General features: G+C 44.2%; 1 protein-coding gene across 3 annotated transcripts in view; it reads left to right on the top strand.

Annotated features, from left to right (window-relative positions):
• The window catches only part of KPNA6 (karyopherin subunit alpha 6), a 62974-nt gene extending 45821 nt beyond the window's left edge, over nt 1-17153 (top strand). For all 3 annotated transcript variants that reach the window (XM_017527914.2, XM_017527915.2, XM_037738256.1), the window contains exons 2-14: nt 440-573; nt 1681-1773; nt 2178-2277; nt 3092-3186; nt 4241-4372; nt 5184-5272; nt 6479-6578; nt 6910-7073; nt 7499-7577; nt 10376-10501; nt 10805-10932; nt 13200-13378; nt 14020-17153. In XM_017527914.2, the coding sequence (XP_017383403.1) occupies nt 440-573; nt 1681-1773; nt 2178-2277; nt 3092-3186; nt 4241-4372; nt 5184-5272; nt 6479-6578; nt 6910-7073; nt 7499-7577; nt 10376-10501; nt 10805-10932; nt 13200-13378; nt 14020-14207 (1607 nt within the window). In that variant the 3' untranslated portion in view covers nt 14208-17153. The remainder of the gene's footprint in view (nt 1-439; nt 574-1680; nt 1774-2177; nt 2278-3091; nt 3187-4240; nt 4373-5183; nt 5273-6478; nt 6579-6909; nt 7074-7498; nt 7578-10375; nt 10502-10804; nt 10933-13199; nt 13379-14019) is intronic.
• Nucleotides 17154-18644: the final 1491 nt, after the last annotated feature.

An 18644-nucleotide genomic window follows, 5' to 3' on the forward strand; every position in this document is an offset into this window, starting at 1 on the left:
AAAAAAAAAAAAAACCGGTTCTCAAAGTGTGGTCTGCAGACCCCTGGGATTTCAGATGAGAGCCATTGTCCCTGGTGTGTTCCTGTTTTTAAAGATTAAATTCTGAAGCAGTGTAATTTAAAGGAGGTTGTCCAAGGTTGCACAGCTAACAAGTTAGAAGGGACAGGATTTGAACCCAGACAATCTTGCTCTAGAGCCCACACTTTTAACTACTGAGCTTATGCCAATTGCTATAATACCACCTATTTATCAAGCTTATTGTAGTTAGAGACTGGGGGTTAGGGAGTGGCTAGAGATGTCAGGTGCTTATTTAGAGCTCCCAGAGAGCTGTAGTCCCCCTGGAGTAGGAGAGGTTGAAGGGTGGGTAGGGACAGAAATCTAGTGAAAAGGAAATGCTGTCCTTTTAAAAGTTTTGGACATTGTGTATCTTTTCTTCTAGAGACCATGGCGAGCCCAGGGAAAGACAATTATCGAATGAAGAGCTATAAGAACAATGCTCTAAACCCTGAAGAAATGAGACGAAGAAGAGAGGAAGAGGGCATTCAGCTCCGGAAGCAGAAGCGTGAGCAACAAGTGGGTTAACGGGAGTATTCTCAAACATACTATTCTGGGAAACAATCCAGCCCCTATGGTTGGCCTCCATCTTGCACCCTGACTTTCTCTGTAGAAAAGTAGCTTACTTACTGAGTTTGCCACTTACCCAGTTTCCTTTGTTGTAAATAAGTGTTTGGAACTTTGAGAGAGGGAAAACTGACCTTACCCCTTTTCACAAGTTAGACCAACTTAGACATTATTTACTATAACATTCTGGTTCTAGCTCCTTGTTACCTTTTCTTTCCTTCATGCTGCAGTCATTGTTAGGCTGGCCTTTCAAGGCCCAGCTCCCACCTGGCACTTTAGGAGGCTCATCAGCCATTCTGAGCCACCTTACTTTTGTTTCTTGAGTCTCTTTTTTATAAGTATTCCTGTGACTGAGACTATATTAATGCCTCACCATCTGCATTCCCTCCACCAGATTCAGTCACCTGATTATTATTTTTTTTAAGTCAAGGTCTCACTCTGTCGCCCAGGCTGGAGTACAGTGGGTGACATGATCTCAGCTCAATGCAGCCTTACCTCCTGGGCTCAAGTGATTTTTCCACCTCAGCCTCCTGAGTAGCGGAGAGTACGGGCATGTACCAACACACCTGGCTGATTTTTGTGGGGTTATTTTTTTTGTACAGACACGGTTTTGCCATGTTGCCCAGGCTGGTCTTAAACTCCTGAGCTCATGTGATCCACCTGCCCTGGCCTCCCAAAGTGCTGGGATTATAGGAATGCACCACCATGCCTGGCCAACCTAACCTGGTTTTGCCCACTCACCCTCCCTTCCTTCCTGCCTTTTTTTTTTTTTTTGGAGGCAGAATCTTGCCCTGTTGTCCAGGCTGGGGTACAGTATCATGATCTTGACCCACTGCTGCCTCTGCCTCCAAGTCCTTGAATATCTTTCCATGTTAGTATTCAGTAGTCTCCTCTGTGTGGAATGCATTCCAGGACTCCCAGTGGATACCTGAAACTGCATAAACTGAACCTTACATATACTATGTTTTTTTTCCCCATATTTTTGTCTTTTTACTGGGATTGTTCTTTGTTTTCTTTGGTTCAGAGAATAATCTTAACCACTGTCTCTTTACTTTTCAGCTTTTTAAACGGAGAAATGTAGAGCTGATTAATGAAGAAGCTGCCATGTTCGATAGTCTTCTCATGGACTCCTATGTGAGCTCTACCACTGGGGTAAGACCCCTGCATGTGCGTCAGGCTGGCCTGGACAGTACCTGCTTCTAAGAACAGAAATTGGGCTGTTCACATCATTTACTAGCTTTGCCAGTAACCATGACAAGTTCTTTCCTCTGTGGACTCTTTTCTCAGCTTAAGGAGTCAGCAAGGATTCAAGTCTGAAGAAATATTGAGGAAACATTTAAGGGAAGCCATCAGTTGCCTCAGAAATTAGAAATCACTTTTCAAATGTCCCAACTTGAAGCACCCACAGATTAAATAGACCCCTTCTTCTCAGCCTGTCTATTATGCCTTCCTCTTATCCTCAATTTTTAGAAAACAGGATACCAGGTGGTATTACATGCTCACATCTGGCTCTAATGTTGGGTTGCAAAGTCCTAAACTTGTTTTACATGTTCTAGGAGAGTGTGATCACAAGAGAGATGGTAGAGATGCTCTTTTCTGATGATTCTGACCTGCAGCTAGCAACCACACAGAAATTCCGGAAACTGCTCTCCAAAGGTACGAAGCCTGGCCTTTCGCAGGCCCTATGTGATTTAGCCTCTTGTTTCTCTTCACTGATGCCATCAATTACACGTGCCCTCACTCATTCTACTCTAGCCCTACTGACCTTGGTGTTCCTTGTACAAGACAGGCACATTCCTACCTTCACACTGGATATTCCCTCTGCCTGATGTCCTCTATTCCCAGATATCTATGTAGCAACTACCTTACTCCTATGATCAAATTCTGCCTTCACCATTTTTATCTCTTTACCTTGCCCTACATATTCTCCTTCCCTCCCCTCATATTTATCTTCTCAAATAATAAAATGACGCTTCGCACTAGGATATAAGCTCTCTGAGGGCAGAGACTTTCAGTTTTGTTCCCTCCTGTGTCCTCAGTACCTAGGACTGTGTGGCACACAATAGATACTCAATAAAAATCTAACGTATGATAGGAAAAATACCTCTTGTTTCAGTGTATCAAACAGTCTTCCCAAGAAGAGAATACTCCTCTTTCTCAAAAGAGAAATGTGTGGACCAGGGTTGTTCATCCCTTAGGCATTCCCCTCTCCCACACCTTTCTTTGCTTACATTTAGTAAGCCAAAGATGAGCATACTTAAATTAGGATTGGATTTACTTTTTAACATTCCAACTGTACTATACAGTTCAAAGATGAGCAGAAATTGTTAAAAACCACCTTATCAGAAAGGAGTTTGGGAATGTTTGTAAGGGTCGTCAGAAGTATCTAAGAAGGATTACAAGCTGACCTCTATGAAGGGAACAGCAAAAACTTCTCCTGCCGTTTCATTTGCCCTTCTCCCTTATCCAGAGCCTAGTCCTCCAATAGATGAAGTTATCAACACTCCAAGAGTGGTGGATCGGTTTGTGGAGTTTCTGAAGAGGAATGAGAATTGTACATTACAGGTGAGGCCTGAAGGGAAGGGGTTTGTTTTGTCTTGTTTTGTTTTTTAATCTTGGGGGCATACATAGTAGGTATATATATTTATGGGGAGCGTGAGATGTTTTGACATAGGCATTCAATTTGAAATAAGCAAATCATGGAGAATGGGGTATCCATTTCCTCAAGCATTTATCCTTTAAGTTACAAACAATCCAGTGATACACTTTATTTTAAATTATACAATTATTATTGACTATAGCCACCCTATTGTGTTATCAAATAGATCTTATTATTAATTTTTTTGTACCCATTAATTATCCCTACCCCACCCCCCAACCTCCCACTACCGGGTAGGGGTTATTAGATGAAAGCCCTCCTTGCAATAAATTGCAATGGGATATTTCTATTGACATATCTCTCAGGAAGTACACAAGTAATATTAGGAAACATTCAGGAGAAACCATCAGTTCCCTCACAGCCAAAATCTCTTCCTTACAACAATTTCAAGGGAAAGACACCAGACTATGATAGACAGATCATTCAGTTATAAATCAGGGGGTATAGTCCACTAACTGTGTGACCCAAGGCAAATTGTTTAGCTTCACTGGGTCTCTTGTTTCAGAGATGGGTGATGGGTCAATCCGTTGGAACTTGCCAGAAACTCAGCTGAAAGGGACTCTAAAAGACCCATTTCATTCTAATCCTCATTTCAGAAATGAAGAAAGTGAAACTGAAGAAATAAAAAAGTGACTGGGCAAAGGATGCATGGGTGCTGTGGTAGTGCAAGACTCAACCTGGGACCATGGAGGCCCAATGTCTTACTCCCATTTATATCACATCACTGCATCTTCCCACTATCTAAAGAAGGGAGGGGAAAGGCTTATTGTGTGCGCGCACGCGTGTGTGTGTGTTTGTTAAATTCATGGACAAGAAAGAGGCTTGCTTGTGTTTTTTGGGGTTGTTTTTGTTTTTGTTTTTTAAATTCACGGGCAGGAGGCTGACTGTTCTGAGCCAGCTGATAGGCATGGCTGCTCAGTCTGAAATGACCTTTCAATCACTGCTTAATCTCACTTTCAGTTTGAAGCTGCCTGGGCTCTAACGAATATTGCCTCTGGAACCTCTCAGCAGACCAAAATTGTCATTGAAGCAGGGGCTGTCCCCATTTTTATAGAGCTGCTTAATTCAGACTTTGAGGATGTTCAGGAACAGGTAATGCTTAGATTTGATATAATTCTTTATAGTACCTGTGGTTTAATAATGTATTTGGTCTTTATCCTGATTCTTGGCACAGTGTTAAAACTCTTAGAATTTCCTGAGTGATAGGAAATATGTATCAAGTACACCAAGTGTATCAAGTATAGATGGCCTCTGGGACTTGTAACTGGTGTCTCAAGGCGGGGCAGTCTTGTGGGACTGACCTGCGGGCTCTTCACCTGTGGGGTCTGCACTAACTCCAGGTGTTAGTTTCAGAATTTAATTAAATTGTTGGACACATGGTTGGTGTCAGAGAATGGGTTGTTGATGTGGAAAAAACTGTATACATTTGTTGTCGGAAGTGCCATTGGAAAAAAACACTGCAGTACCCACATCTCAGTACCCACAGATCATGGAGATAAAGATACAACTTTGTTTCTCCCATTGAATTCTTGCTAGTTGAATAGAAGTGGAGAGTGGTAGTGGGCTCTTTCCTCCATTACTACATATAGAGTTGGTCCAAAACAGCTACAGGAATGCAACTTTCTGATTACTTTCTTCTTTTCTGGGCGATGTTGGTTTGACTTCTCTAGCTACAGTGCAGTTGGCAGCCTGTCTTTACCTGCTGAACGAGGAACTCCCAGAGGATAGATCCTTGTAGAGCAGTTGCTCAGTAAGGATTTCAACAGGGAGGTTACTTGAGCTTGTATAGCGTATTTGGGACCTTGACATCATCCTCATCCTGGTGGGTCCTCATTTTGGTATTATGGCTATAATATACTTATAGAAGGCTTTGTAGGTGACAGTTTCATTATTCCCTTTTCAGGCAGTCTGGGCACTGGGAAACATAGCTGGCGATAGCTCTGTTTGCCGAGATTACGTCTTGAACTGTTCCATCCTTAATCCTTTGTTAACGTGAGTAATTATAATCTTCTGCACCTGGGTGTGTATAGGGTGACCATGTGGCAGGTTATTTGGGGGCGGCATACTTGATCCCTTAAGATAATAGGTAAGTGCAAAAACTATAAAAATGCATTCCGATGGCCAAAGTAAAAGATGGGTGTCTTTGGAAATTGAGAAAGTTGTGGCCGGGCATGGTGGCTTATGCCTGTAATCCCAGCACTTTAGTAGGCCGGAACAGGTGGATCTCTTGAGCTCAGGAATTCAAAACCAGCCTGGGCAACATGGTGAAACCCCAGCTCAACAAAAAATACAAAAGTTAGCCAGGTGTGGTGGCATGTACCTGTGGTCCCAGCTACTTGGGAGACTGAGGCAGGGAGGATCACCTGAGCCCCAGGGAGCTGTGATCACACCACTGAACTTCAGCCTGGGTAACAGTGTGGGGAAGAANAAAAAAAAAAAAAAAAAAGATTGTGCCACCAGTCTGCCAAGAAGGATCTTGTTCCTCACTTCATGGCACTATAGAACCTCATGTTAGTCATATCCTCCTCTTTGTTGAGGCAGGACTAGCCAATCTGGAAAAATCCAACCTTCTCTACAAAACGCATTGATTTGCTGTGGGGTTATACATACATACATTGGACAGCTCTGTTGTAAATTATAGATCAAAGACCCCATGAAGTGTCATTATATCCCTCTTTTCATCCTTCCCTCCATTCCCTCAGGGTAAGCTACATCTAAACCAAAACAAATGAATGAACTGTTCTTCAGAGACCAGAGTCTCATAACCTACCACTATCACTTTCTTGGATCCTTCACAGAAAATCATTCCATACTATGTGGCTAAAGCTCTCACAGTAGACCTATAGCTTTTGACTTTTAGCTTTTATTTCCAGGGAATACCATTCGTTGTCCTGGACTTGTGGCCAGGGTTATGGGCACGATATATCCTACCTTAGCTTTACAGGCTTACTCAAGATCTAGCCCTCTGTTTTGTTACTATTATCTATTGTATTAACTAGCCACAGCTGGTCCTGCAAGGAATACTCTGTACAGAGACTGGCCTCCTAACCTATACCAACTCTATTAATTTAGCTCTGTGAGTAGGAAGAAACAGGCTGCTAGAGTCTGAGAGGTCTGATTGGAGTCCCTGGGGTTCATTGGCAACAGCCCTATGCCAAGGCCTCAGTACTCAGGATCTGACTTTGCTGTTTCCTTCAGACTCCTTACCAAGTCCACACGACTGACAATGACACGGAATGCAGTCTGGGCCCTGTCAAATCTCTGCCGAGGGAAGAACCCACCCCCAGAGTTTGCAAAGGTGAGAGAACTACTTACTAGACCCTGAGTAACATCAGGTTTCTTCACATGGTCTTTTTAAGTCTACATTTTCACTTTACTATCCAGGCACACAAGATCATCTACTTCATTGACAATTGTAGACATTCCCATTGACAATTGTCAATGAAGTAGATGATCTTGTGTGCCTGGATAGTAAAGTGAAAAGGTAGACCTAATGTTGAATGTAGTAGTGATCCCTAGGGTCTGGAATTACTTGTGTGTGGGAATGGTAGGGTAGCAATGTTAGTGTTTGTGATAGAGCTGATGTACTCTTGTCTCCCTATGAGTCTTTCTCACTCTGCTTCCCACAGGTCTCTCCTTGTTTGCCTGTACTGTCTCGCCTTCTCTTCAGCAGCGACTCAGACTTGCTGGCAGATGCTTGCTGGGCTCTTTCTTATCTGTCTGATGGCCCCAATGAGAAGATCCAGGCAGTCATAGACTCTGGAGTCTGCCGGAGATTGGTAGAGCTGCTGATGTGAGTGGTCTTAGAAAGGGTACAGGTTCAGGCTGGGCATGGTGTCTCACACCTGTAATCCCAGCACTTTGGGAGGCCAAGGCGGGTGGATCATGAGATCAGGAATTCGAGACCAGCCTGGACAACATGGTGAAACCCTGTCTCCACTAAAAATACAAGAAATAGCTGGGTGTGGTTATGTTTGCCTGTAATCTCAGCTACTCGGGAGGCTGAGGCAGAGGAATTGTTTGAACCTGGGAGGCGGAGGTTGCAGTGAGATGAGATCGCGCCACTGCACTCCAGCCTGGGCGACAGGGTGAGACTGTCTCAAAAGAGAAAGGGTACAGGTTCCTTAAGCTTCTCCAGGCTCAGACTAAAGCAATAAAGTCAGCAGGGCCAAAAATGGTGTGCTGTCCCCCTGCTGATCAAATCTCCCTCTTCTGTAGGCACAATGATTACAAAGTGGCTTCTCCTGCCCTGAGAGCCGTGGGTAACATCGTCACTGGGGATGACATCCAGACCCAGGTAAGAAAGAGGAGAGTACAGGATCATAGACCAACTATGGAAGAGCTTGTGGAGAGCTGCCTGTGGACAAGCCTTTCCTGCAAAAGGCTGTGGTCCTGATGGGAGGCACTGTGGTCTAAGAAAGAAAGTGTGGGCTTGAGTGAAAAGTTCAAGCTCTGTCACTCTCTAAGCAGACATGGGAAACTTGATTTTTTCTTTTCTTCCATAAATTGGGAACAAATCATCATCTAATGGGTGAAGCAAAACCAAATGGAATAACTGGACTTACCACCTGGGACATTGTGAGGTAGTTAAGTTTGAGTCATGGTCCCTTTGAGATACTGGAAAGCTATGGAACTCCACCACTGCTTCCTAGATTTTTAGGATCTCATGGATATCATGGATCTTGGATTAATCCAAGATTAATCCCTCCGGTGAGGACATAATAAACAAGGTTGCCCTGCTGAAATGCTAGAGATTTGGGTATTCTTTTGGGTTTTGAGTAGCTGGCATAATTCTTTGGGATTCTGGACAACTTTCTTACAGGTGAGTAGTCTCACTCAAACACTCAAACCCACATACTCATTTTCTGGGTTATTTTGTATATGTATATGCATGTCCTTTTAAACACAACATAAAATTTACCATTTTAACCCTTTCATTGACATTAAATACATTCAAATTGCTTTTCTGTCGTCACCACTAGCCAGCTACAGAATTTTTTATCATCTAAAACTGAAACTGTACACATTAAACAGTAATTCCCCATTCTCCCTTCCCCTCATTGCCTAGTAACCACCATTCTGTTTTCTGTCTCTGAGTTTGACTGCTCTAAGTACCTCATGTAAGTGGAATCATACAGTATTCTTTCTCATCTGGTTTATTTCATTTAGCCTAGTATCTAAGATTTGTCCATGTTGTAGTATCGGAATTTCTGTCTGATATTCCACTGTATGTATATACCATATTTTATTTATCCATTCATCCATTGAGAGACATTTGGGTTGTTTCCATTTTTTTTGGCTATCGTGTATAATGCTGCTATGAACATTGGTGTACAAATATTTGTTCAGGTCCCTGCTTTCAGTCCTTTTGGGTATATACCCATAGTGGAGTTACTGGATCATGTTGTAATTTTATGCTTAATTTTTTTGAGGGGCCACCATACTGTTTTGTACAGCTACTTTGCCAGCTTACATTCCCAACAACAATGCATCATGTTCTGATTTACCCACAGCCTTGCTAAGTTATTTTCTGTTTTGTTTTGTTTTTTATAACAGCCACCATAACGAGTGTGAAGTGATATTTCATTGTGGTTTTGATTTGCATTTCCCTAATGATTAGTAATGTTGAGCATCTTTTCATATGCTTATTGCTCATATGTGTGTATGTATGTATGTATGTGTGTGTGTGTGTGTGTGTATATATATATATATATATTTTTTTTTTTTGACACATGTCTGTTCAAGTCCTTTGTTCATGATTTAATCGGGCTGTTGAGTTTTTTTGGTTGTTCAGTTGTAGGAGTTCTTTATATGTTCTGGATATTAATCTCTTATCAGATACATGTTTTGCGAATATTTTCTCTTGTCCTGTGGTTTTATCTTTTAATATTGGTGTCATTTTTTAAAAACAACTTTTAATTTTTATTTAATTTTTTATTGAGACAGTCTCTCTTTGTCACCCAGGCTAGAGTGCAATGATGCCATCCCCGCTCACTGTAACCTCTACCTCCTGAGCTCAAAACAATCCTTCCACCTCAGCCTCCCAAATAGCTGGGATTATAGGCATGCACCACCATACCCAGCTAATTTTTTAAATTTGTTTTTCTTTGGAAAGACAGGGTTTTACCATGTTGCCCAGGCTGGTCTTGAACTGCTGTTCTCAAGCAGTCCTCCCGTCTTGGCCTCTCAAAGTGCTGGGATTACAGGGGTGAAGCCACCTTGCCCAGACCAACTTTCTTTTCTTTTTTAATTTTTTTTAATAGGGTCTCTCTATGTTGCCCTAGCTGGCCTTGAACTCCTGTGCTGAGGTGATCCTACTGCCTCAGCCTCCTGAGTAGCTGGGACTACAGGTACATACCACTGTGCCCAGCTTTCTCCGATGTCTTGATGCACAAGTTTTTCATTTTGATTAAGTCCAATTTACCTGGGCAAGGTGGGGTGGCTCATGCCTATAATCCCAGCACTTTGGGAGGCTGAGACAGGAGAATCACTTCAGCTGGAGTTTGAGACCAGCCCTAAAACATGCCAAGACCCTATCTCTACAAAAATTTTTTTTTTAATTAACAGTACAGTGGCACATGGCTGTAGTCCCCAGCTACTCAGGACACTGAGGCAGGAGGATTGCTTAAGCCTGGGAGGTCAAGGCTGCAGTAAGCCATGATCGTGCCATTGCACTGCAGCCTAGGCAACAGAGTAAGACCCTGTTTCAAGAAAAAAAAATTAGGCCGGGCACGGTGGCTCATGCCTGTAATTCCAGCACTTTGGGAGGCCAAGGCAGGTGGATCAGCTGAGGTGAAGAGTTCGAGACCAGCCTGGCCAACATGGTGACACCTCATCTCTGTTAAAAATACAAAAATTAGCCAGGTGTGATGGTGGGGACCTGTAATCCCAGCTACTTAGGAGGCTGAGGCTGAAGAATCGCTTGAACCTGGGAGGTGGAAGTTGCAGTGAGCCAAGATGGTGCCACTGCACTCCAGCCTAGGCATCAGAGAGAGACTCCATCTAAAAAAACAAAAAAAAGAAAGAAAAGAAAAACATTTTTAAAAGTTAAAAAGCAGTTTATCTAATTTCATTTCCTGTGCATTTGTGTTCTAGGTCATTCTTAACTGTTCAGCCCTACCTTGCCTTCTCCACTTGTTGAGCAGTCCCAAGGAGTCAATCCGGAAGGAAGCTTGCTGGACTATTTCAAATATTACTGCTGGCAACAGGGCTCAAATACAGGTAAAACAGGCAGGGAAGTCAAGGGGCATGGGAACTCCTAGGAACATGGGAGGTTGTAGAATGTTTCCTTTCAGAAGAAAGAATTTGTTTCCCTTTAGAAATTAGAGTCAATGTGTGCTATTTGTCAAAGAAGCTGTGTAACCAAAACTGGCTTCTTCTGTAGCCTGTCACCTGCATAGGAAGAACAAAAGAAAACTCCCAGGATGGGAAATATGTCTAAGTCTTAGCTGATTTAGGGACTAGATTTATTTATCTTCCTGAAATGACTTTCTCCTTCCATCTGCCTGCCCTCAATTCTCTCAGGCTGTTATAGATGCAAATATCTTTCCTGTGTTGATCGAAATTCTTCAGAAAGCAGAGTTTCGTACAAGGAAAGAGGCAGCCTGGGCCATCACCAATGCCACATCAGGTGGAACCCCTGAGCAGATCAGGTATTCTTTTCCCATTGTCTTGAATGATATGGATGCTCTCCCTGTTTGCTCATGGTTTGTAGGTCACTATAAACTGCTCTTGCTCAAACAGGTCTGCCTTCTAATCCAGCTATAATAGAATTTTACCGGTAAACTGCTACATTGTCACTGGAATCTGGAATAGATTCCATGTAGGCCATGTGGGAATCTATTCAGTGACACTGTAGCAGTTTACCAGTTTTCCCTTCTGGAGAAGAGAAACATGACATCGACATCCATCCTTTCTCTACCTTTTCCTATCCACCAGAGATCTAAAATCTATGTAGTTCTCAATCATTCCTACAAATCAAGGCTAACCATGCTGTGGCTCACTCAAAACAGTTTCTTCAGCCTGGCCAACATAGAAAGATTCTTATCTGTACAAAAGATACAAAAATTAGCTGGGTGTGGTGGTGTGTGCCTATAGTCCCAGCTGAGGTGGGAGGATGACTTGAGCCTGGAAGGTCAAGGCTGCACTGAGCTGTGATTATACCACTGCAGTCCAGCCTGAGTGACAGAGCCAGAGTCTGTCACACACAAATACACACACAAAAAAACAAGCTCGCCGGTGTGGTGGCTCATGTCTGTTATCCTAGCACCTTGGGAAGCTGAAGCAGGGGGATCCTTTGAACCCAGCAATTCAAGACTAGCCTTGGCAATATAGGGGCACCTCATCTGTACAAAAGTGTAAAAATTAGCAGGGTGTAGTGGTGTGTGCCTGTGGCCGCAGCTACTCAGTAGGCAGAAGCAGGAGGATCACCTGAGCGCAGGAGGTCACAGCTGTAATGAGCCATGATTGTGCCACTACACTCCAGCCTTGGTGATAGAGCAAGGTCTTGTCTCAAATAAAAAAGCAGCTTCTTTGGGAAATTAATTTGGGGTATGAGACTTGAAAGAAGCAAATAGAAAGCTGTTTTGTGTATGTGTACTCTTTTTTTATTTTTTTTTTTAAGATGGAGTTTTGCTCTTGTTGCCCAAGCTGGAGTACAGTGGTGCAATCTCAGCTCATTGCAACCTCCACTTCCCGGGTTCAAGTGATTCTCCTGCCTCAGCTTCCCGAGTAGCTGGGATTACAGGCGTCCACCACCACACCCGGCTAATTTTTTGTATTTTTAGTAGAAATGGAGTTTTACCATGTTAGCCAGGCTGGTCACAAACTCCTGATCTTGAGTGATCTGCCCACCTCGGCCTCCCAAAGTGCTGGGATTACAGGTGTGAGCCACCACGCCTGGCCTATTTACTCTTTTATTTTAGTTTCCATTATCTGAACATTAGTGGAAAGTGGTGGGAATAGATAAGTGTCTTGCCCTTGACTTGTTGCCTATTAAGGGGAGCATAGTCAGTATGTATAAAGCGTTAGGAGAAAAGAGATAGCTGTTGAGTTAAGCTTTGAAGGATAAATACGGAGTTGTAAAAGGCCTCTTAGGGAAAAGCATAAATAAAGGTACAAGAATCATAAACCTGGAGACCTTTATGAGTGTGACTGGAACGTATTGTCCTTGGAAGGGAATAATGGGAGGCAGACCTGGAAAGGAGCTAAGAGCCAGATAGCAGAGCATCCAGGCTGGGCTGGGCTTGTGGTATTATGGTATTGTTGTGCCATATAATTGGGAGTTCAGGGAAAAAGGGAACCTATGAAAAATTTTAAGCAGATGAGTGATGTGTTCAGAGTGGTAATATTGCAGCCAAGGAGAAATTAGAGGCAAGGAGAAGGAAGGTGTGGTAGCATCTACATGTGAAATGAACTAGACCAATATCAACAGGAGGACAGAGAAAGGATAGGTGGTTATCAAGGCTTAGTAAGAGCAGTGGCTCACACCTGTAATCCCAGCACGTTGGGAGCCCGAGGCTGGAGGATCACTTGAGACCAGGAATTTGAGACCAGCCTGGATAACATAATGAGACCTTGTCTCTACAAAAAATAAAATTAGCTGAGCATGGTGGTACATGCCTGTAGTCCTAGCTGTTTAGGAGGCTGAGGCAGGAGGATCACTTGAGCCCAGGAGTTTGAGGCTGCAGTGAGTTGGGATCGTACCACTGCACCCCAGCCTGGGTGACAGAGCAAGACCCTGTTTCAAAAAAAAACTTAGTTGGGGAACACTCTCATTCTGTGACATGGAATGAGGTGCTGCACAATTCTTTAAAAAAAAAAAATGAGTAGGAGTGGGTTGCTGAGAGTGCAGAGCACCTGCCCAAGCACTTCATTTGTCCTGTATTAGTTTAGAACTTGCCTGTTCTCTGGCCCCTAGGTACCTGGTCTCACTGGGGTGCATTAAACCGCTATGTGACTTGCTGACTGTAATGGATTCAAAGATTGTGCAAGTGGCCCTCAATGGACTGGAGAACATCCTGCGGCTTGGAGAGCAAGAGGGCAAGCGCAGTGGTTCAGGGGTCAATCCCTATTGTGGCCTCATAGAGGAAGCCTATGGTATGTGTCCTCTCCTCAATCTAAGTCAGAACCTGAGACTGTAGGCTTCTGATGTGGTATACATATGTTGGTGGTGGCAGAGTGTGGGTTGGGGAGCATCCATAGCTTCCATGAGACTTACACCTGTGTCTCCAAAACAGCTAAGAGCTCTTGCCTTAACCAAGTTTCACCATCCACAGGGTTTCAGACATTACCATGAGTATAATGGACATGTACTGAGTAGCCAGGGTACAGCTAGGATTTGGATTTGGCTCATCTTTTGAGTTCAGAGTTGTCTCCCACCAGTTTCTTCTCCTTCTAAGGAGCGATAGATCAGTTCTTTTTCTGTTAGGCTATACCTAAGAGTGCTGGATTGACTCATCACCCATCCCTGAGAGGCTGATGATTTGCCCAGGTCATGCATCTAGTTTAAAGTGGAGTCAGGACTAGAACATCTGTAACTGACATTTTGGTCTCTTTCCTTTGGGATTCTGTAGTTTTGAGAAGAGATCTTAACTCCTCTTTCAGGTCCAAGAGTGATCTGATCATATGACTTGTGTTTGTAAGCACTAACATACCTCAGGGAAGGAAAAATAGGTAAATGTTTCATCCGCCCATAGAAAAGCACTCACACTTCCTCTCCTTCCTTCTTACTACTCTAGGCTTGGATAAAATTGAGTTTCTCCAGAGCCACGAGAACCAGGAGATCTACCAGAAGGCCTTTGACCTCATTGAGCACTACTTTGGTGTAGAAGACGATGATAGCAGCCTGGCTCCCCAAGTGGATGAAACGCAACAGCAGTTCATCTTCCAGCAGCCTGAGGCCCCCATGGAGGGCTTTCAGCTATAATATCTGCCTCCGGGGAGGGGAGGGGATGGGAAGCACCACCAGCCAGCGGAAGAGCAGCCCTCTGGTGGGCGGGGAAACCAGTCCCCCCACCATCAGCCACCACACACCTCTGCTGCCCTGGAGACTGTGCTCTTGACCTGCTCCGCCCCCTTCCCTGGAGGGAGCACCCTCTGGACAGACAGAACCATCTGAGGCTCACCTTTGGGTTTTGTGACAAGAAGGGGACGTGTTGGGTTTTTCTTCCTTACACTATATTTTGGCACACATGTCTTTAACCCAGGAGCCCAGGGGTAGACAAAGGAGGACTAAGGTAATCAATTTGCACCTTTTTTTATTTTTTTTTCTTTTTTTCTTCAGTGGTGACTTCCTTCCCTTTTATCTTTTTTCAGTTCTTCCCAGTCCTCTGCCCTGATCTGTGTAACTCTTATCTTGGGTACTTGAGCAGACAGTATATTCCAGAGGTGGGAGGTGGGAGGGGAAGGGAGAAATCCGAAACAAAGTGTTCTTGTTCTGACAGAATATTAATCTTGTGCGCTTGGATTGAGTTATTTAATTTTTTTTTTCTTTTGCACATTTTTCTTGTATTAAGATTGCTCTTCCCAAGAGCCACGAGTTCCTGGTTTTAGTAAACCCAGCTGCCAGCATTGCCTGGGGCTAGAGGCCGATGGGGAGGCTACCATGAAACAAAGGTCCCTCCCTCCCTCTGACTTTGCCCAGACCTCTTTAGTTTGGGAGATCCTCCTCACTCTCCTGAAGTGTCTCAGGTACACCAGTGGGAGTGCAGGGGAGGAGCACAGGCCTTCAGATGGGGCTTCCTTCCGACGTGTAGCTACTGATCCCATGTTTCCTACTCACCTTCCAAATGGTGCGACCCAACTTCATTTGTTTACTTGAAAATTCCCCCTTGGGGTTGAGAGAACCTCTGAGGTGGCTGTATTTTCTTCTAAGCTAGAGTCAGGGGGCTGTGGTCCTTCCTTTCTCCTGAGGAGAAGTCCTTGCTCTGGTGACCTGTAAGTTGCAGAGGAGGTTGGAGTGAGAGTGTCATGTTTTGGGATAGTCAGGGATCCCTGCCTTTGGCCTTTCTTCTTCCTCTTCCATAGTTGAATCATGTATATTTTACTTCCAAAGGAGAGAATGTCAAAAAGTTCTGTATTTTTTATATTCTATATATTAGGTAGGTCAATCTTAATTGGTCTCAAGAAGAACTGTCTGTAATTTCTGTAAGTAGGATACTGTGAGGAAGACCAAAAAGAGATACGGATGATGCTTCCTTGCTCAGGAGGCCTGAGCTTGGTCCTTTTCCTCTCTGCTTGGATTCTGGACCACCACCTGGGACCAACCCTCAGCTCTTGAACTTTCATAAAGCAGGTCAGCGTGGCCTGATTGTCCCAGGACCTGAAGGGAGCAAAGATGGCCATAGGGCCTGGTGAAGTCTGCTACTCTGTCCTTACTGCTGATCATCCTGCTTGTATCAGGAAACCCAGAAGCAGTTTGCCTTCTCAAATTCAATCTCAATGGCCATTGTCCACATAACTGATCACCCATGGCTGCCTCTCCTATTCTGTTATCACTGAAACTTAGTAGCCTGCTTTTTTTTTTTTTTTTTTAAATAATCCAGATGCCTTTTCTTTCTGTTTGAATTACAGTAGTGCATTGCCTCAGTGGCTTGCCTGTGCCTCTGGGTGGATTACATATGATAGTAAAGCCCACCTGTTTGGATGGGAGGAGAGGAAGTTGGTGTAGACCAGCTGTGGAGTTGAAGGCACAGTCTGCCTCGCCCCCACCCCCACCTCCCCACTGTGGTTAGTCAGAGGCATCCTGCTCTAAGCTCTGCTTTTCCTTTCTCTAAATGCCATTCTTGCTTCTATTGCTACACATCTCCTTCTGGCTCAGGTGAAATCCATCCCTGTCTGCTTATAGACGTAAAGTTCAGGTACTTATTGTTGGCCATTGGTCTTGAATTCCACCCCCCGCGCTTTTTTTTTTTTTTCCAGTCTCACCTCAAAGTCATTTTCTGAGGAGGATGGTTTAGGGCTGGCAATTGTCCCTGAAAAACCACACCCATGTTGTACCACCTTGGTGAGTCAGATGCCACTCATCAGCTTGGGAATAGTGGCTACCAACCCCCAATCTCCCAGGAAGTCTGGGGGCAGAATCTTTCTTTCACTTGGCCTGCTACCTCCATTACAAAACCATTCTCTTACTGTTCAAAGAAAAGTCCTCACCCACCCAACCTCTACCCATTGTTCTCATCCAAAGGGCACTTTAGTAGGATCTACTTTGTACATTTCAAGTAACAGTTAAGTCCCTGATATTGGGGCCAGATTCTTAGTATAAGACATACACACCCTGTTTGCCGAGCTTTGGCTTCAGCTCCAGGTCCTGTACCAGATGGAAAATTTTTTTGGTCATCTGGCTGCTGCTTAAAGCCAGTTTTCCCTAAGAATTCCAAAGGCTAAAGTCTACTGGGTCAGAGTGTGAGGACAGATTTCTCATCAGAGAAAAGTGATCTCTAGGAGCTTTCATTTGTATCTTCCTCAGACCAGGTTTTCCCATTATCTTCCTTTAATCCGCTGTCAGCCAACAGGTGAAGTTCTTCCAGCCCACAGAGGCAGTAATATCATCTTTTGTATCTCCTCCTCTACTTTGGCCATGTAATGAAGCAAAATACTGCTTATTTAGCCCAGGCTTGAGAGCCACTGTTTGTGGGCAGTCTCCATCTGGATTCCAGGTCCTGGCCTAAATGGGGTAAGGCTTTCTGGTTATTGCCAGGATGGATCCCCCCCCACCCCAGTCTGCTGTAGGGAATACCCTAATTAGTTGAGGCATGCTTTTGGAATCCTGGCATGTTGGCATATGGCTGATGTATCCCTTTTAAGATCTCTGGTTGGGGTATCTGGATACAGATTAGGAGGGACAAGGAGCCTTTTTCTTGGCTAATGTGTTCAAATACATTTTTGAAAGGTGCCGGCCCCTCCAGCTATCCCACTCCCAAGTCATCATCTTTAGCACTAACAAGGTCTCTGGTTTAGCAGCCTGCCTTCGGATCCATGCTGACCCCAGTGACCTCCTGACCTTGATGTTAGCTGCAGCCTTCTAACAGAACCACGAGTTCCACCCACAGCTGGCCAGCCTTGTTACTTGGGTCAGGGAGTAGAAATGATCCCCCCCAGGGAGCAGGTGTTGAGCTCATTTTTCAGGGACCCTTGGTGTTCCCCCTTATCCAGAGCCCGTAGATCTACTCCATCAGCTCTTTGCCATGAAAGCCATCTTCTAGGAGCCCTGTTTTTTGGAGCTAAACTGTACAGATTATAGCTGCTATTGTACTTAAATAAGGGAGAGGAAAAGAAGGTTCTCAGGCACAGACTTCTATTTCTCAAGCCAAACCAGTTTAAAATGAAAACTGTCTAGCAGAATGAACCGTATTTCCAGTTTTCATGTCTACCTGCCTTCCACCCACACCCTAAAGTTGTACTTGTTTCTAGCAAACTAGAAGGAAAGGATAGGAAAGCCTAGCACTACTAACCTTACCTCTCATACCCCTTCTTTGAAAGCCCCAGTTCAGGCCTCATCTCTTCTCTAGATTCACTCAGCTTGGTATCCATCATCTTGAGCATTCTTCAGTAGATTCATCCAGGATTCGGATTCTAGACTCTCAGTTGAAGATAGGGAGCCAATTTCCCCAGGTCTCTGCAGGCAATCCAGGGACTCAATAGGGAGAACAGACTGGCTGGGCATTAGGAATGTATGTACCTTTCTGCCTCCCTGGCAGCCAGGAGAAGGGTGCAAGGCTCAGTGCACTAAACCATGGTAAACATCTTCCTGATTGAACTACGCTAGAATTTAGTGAGTGTGAGACTGAGATACTGCTCAGAATAAATTTCTTCCATAGCCATTTAGGATTGCACATTCTAGACCAATTTTGTCCACTATGTTTTCTGTTTTAGCTTTTTCATTCTTTCGTTAAGCCAACAAGTTGAAAATTTGGCCCTACTGGGATCCATGTAGTGGGCACTAGCTGTTCTTTGGCTAAGGCCTTCATAAATGATTCAGTCTCATTATCTATCCTCTAACCCCACACTCTGATTTAGACTGTGGCAAAGGAAGAATTTGAGGCCAAGACCAACCAAATCTGTGAATTAAAACTTATTTTTTTTTCTCTGAAAGGGCACTTTGCTTCAGGTATGGGCTATGTATGTATGTATAGAACCTAAGCTGACTAAGAGTTAGAAGAAGCAGTGTTAGGCCGGGCGCGGTGGCTCAAGCCTGTAATCCCAGCACTGTGGGAGGCCGAGGCGGGTGGATCACGAGGTCGAGAGGTTGAGACCATCCTGGTCAACATGGTGAAACCCCGTCTCTACTAAAACTACAAAAAATTAGCTGGGCATGGTGGCGCGTGCCTGTAATCCCAGCTACTCAGGAGGCTGAGGCAGGAGA

The sequence above is a fragment of the Cebus imitator genome, unplaced genomic scaffold, assembly GCF_001604975.1.
Source record: "Cebus imitator isolate Cc_AM_T3 unplaced genomic scaffold, Cebus_imitator-1.0 Scaffold51, whole genome shotgun sequence".
Classification (NCBI taxonomy): Eukaryota; Metazoa; Chordata; class Mammalia; order Primates; family Cebidae; genus Cebus; species Cebus imitator.